Below are 1149 nucleotides of genomic sequence, written 5' to 3' on the forward strand. Positions count from 1 at the left end.
AAAAAAAAAAAAAAAAAAAAAAAAAAAAAGAGAGAGAAACAGAGAGAGAGAGAGACAGAGTGTGTGAGAGAGCGAAACAAAGAGCGGGAGAAAGATGTGTGAACGCACATGAATATACATAGATGATATTGATAGAAGGACCAACCGAACGACAGACCGACAGACATACGGACAAACAGACAGAGCATTCGTTATGACGTCACGGCGGCCATATTCACCTTTGCTGTGGAGCATGCGCAGATGATCGACGGTCATCTGCAGTATCTCGGCCTTCTCCAGCTTAGCGGTTCCTTGTTTCTCGAACGCCTGAGGCACGAGTCGCCGCAACTCCGTCAGACAGTTGTTGATGCGGTCCCTGCGTCGCTTCTCTATCACCTGCCAATCAAAATAGCGACCATTTAACACACCTGCTCGCCCTCTATCGTCCTCGTCGCATCGCTCCGATGCTCACTTGTTCGTTTATCTATTAAATGCGTCGATGCCGAGTGTGTTTTGTATATCTATTCGGGTGATTATTTCTCGGTTGATATGATTATTTCTCGATTACATGTAGGATCGCGGTATAAAGGTACATGTAGGATCGCGGTATAAAGGCGTACTGATAGTTATGCACGCTAGCTATGAATGCTATTTGTTCGCATTAGAGCTATTAATTCGGCTTTAATTCTGTTACGCGTTGTTATGTATTAATTAGGTACGCGTTAGTTATGAATTAAATATGCAGTTAAATTAATTTTATTCGCGCAGGTATTAATTAAAACGTTATTTGTTAGTTTTCGTAACGAATTTTTTTATGAGATTCCTTGTAATTCTTTCAGTGAGAATATTATTAATATAATTAACGCATGATATCTGTGTTAATTGCTCATGATCGCATAAAATGCGTAGAGGATTCACAGCTTATTTGTTATTTGTTAGAAAATTTGCGCTATTATTTAATAATTGACAAATAATTAATTAACGTCTGAAAATGTTTTACGATAATTTTGTAAGACTATCACCATTTTGCAGTAGAACCAGCAATATACGAGTTTCTACTAACTCACAGAACTCATTATAATCTCTCTTCATTAATATATATTTCTAATATTATTATTCATATATATTATATATAATAATGATTAATATTGGTTTATATATATATATATA

The 1149-nt window shown here is 36.2% G+C and overlaps 1 protein-coding gene across 1 annotated transcript in view; it reads right to left on the reverse strand.

Moving 5' to 3' along the window:
- Positions 1-1055, reverse strand: part of LOC106818771 (hairy/enhancer-of-split related with YRPW motif protein 1-like) — a 1980-nt gene extending 925 nt beyond the window's left edge. The window contains exons 1-2 of the mRNA XM_014823446.1: positions 1047-1055; positions 219-375 (exon numbers count right to left, since the gene is read on the reverse strand). Coding sequence (XP_014678932.1) covers positions 219-375; positions 1047-1055 — 166 coding nt within the window. The remainder of the gene's footprint in view (positions 1-218; positions 376-1046) is intronic.
- Between the last annotated feature and the right edge of the window lie 94 nt (positions 1056-1149).

This window comes from Priapulus caudatus, unplaced genomic scaffold, assembly GCF_000485595.1.
Source record: "Priapulus caudatus unplaced genomic scaffold, Priapulus_caudatus-5.0.1 Scaffold2509, whole genome shotgun sequence".
NCBI lineage: Eukaryota > Metazoa > Priapulida > Priapulimorpha > Priapulimorphida > Priapulidae > Priapulus > Priapulus caudatus.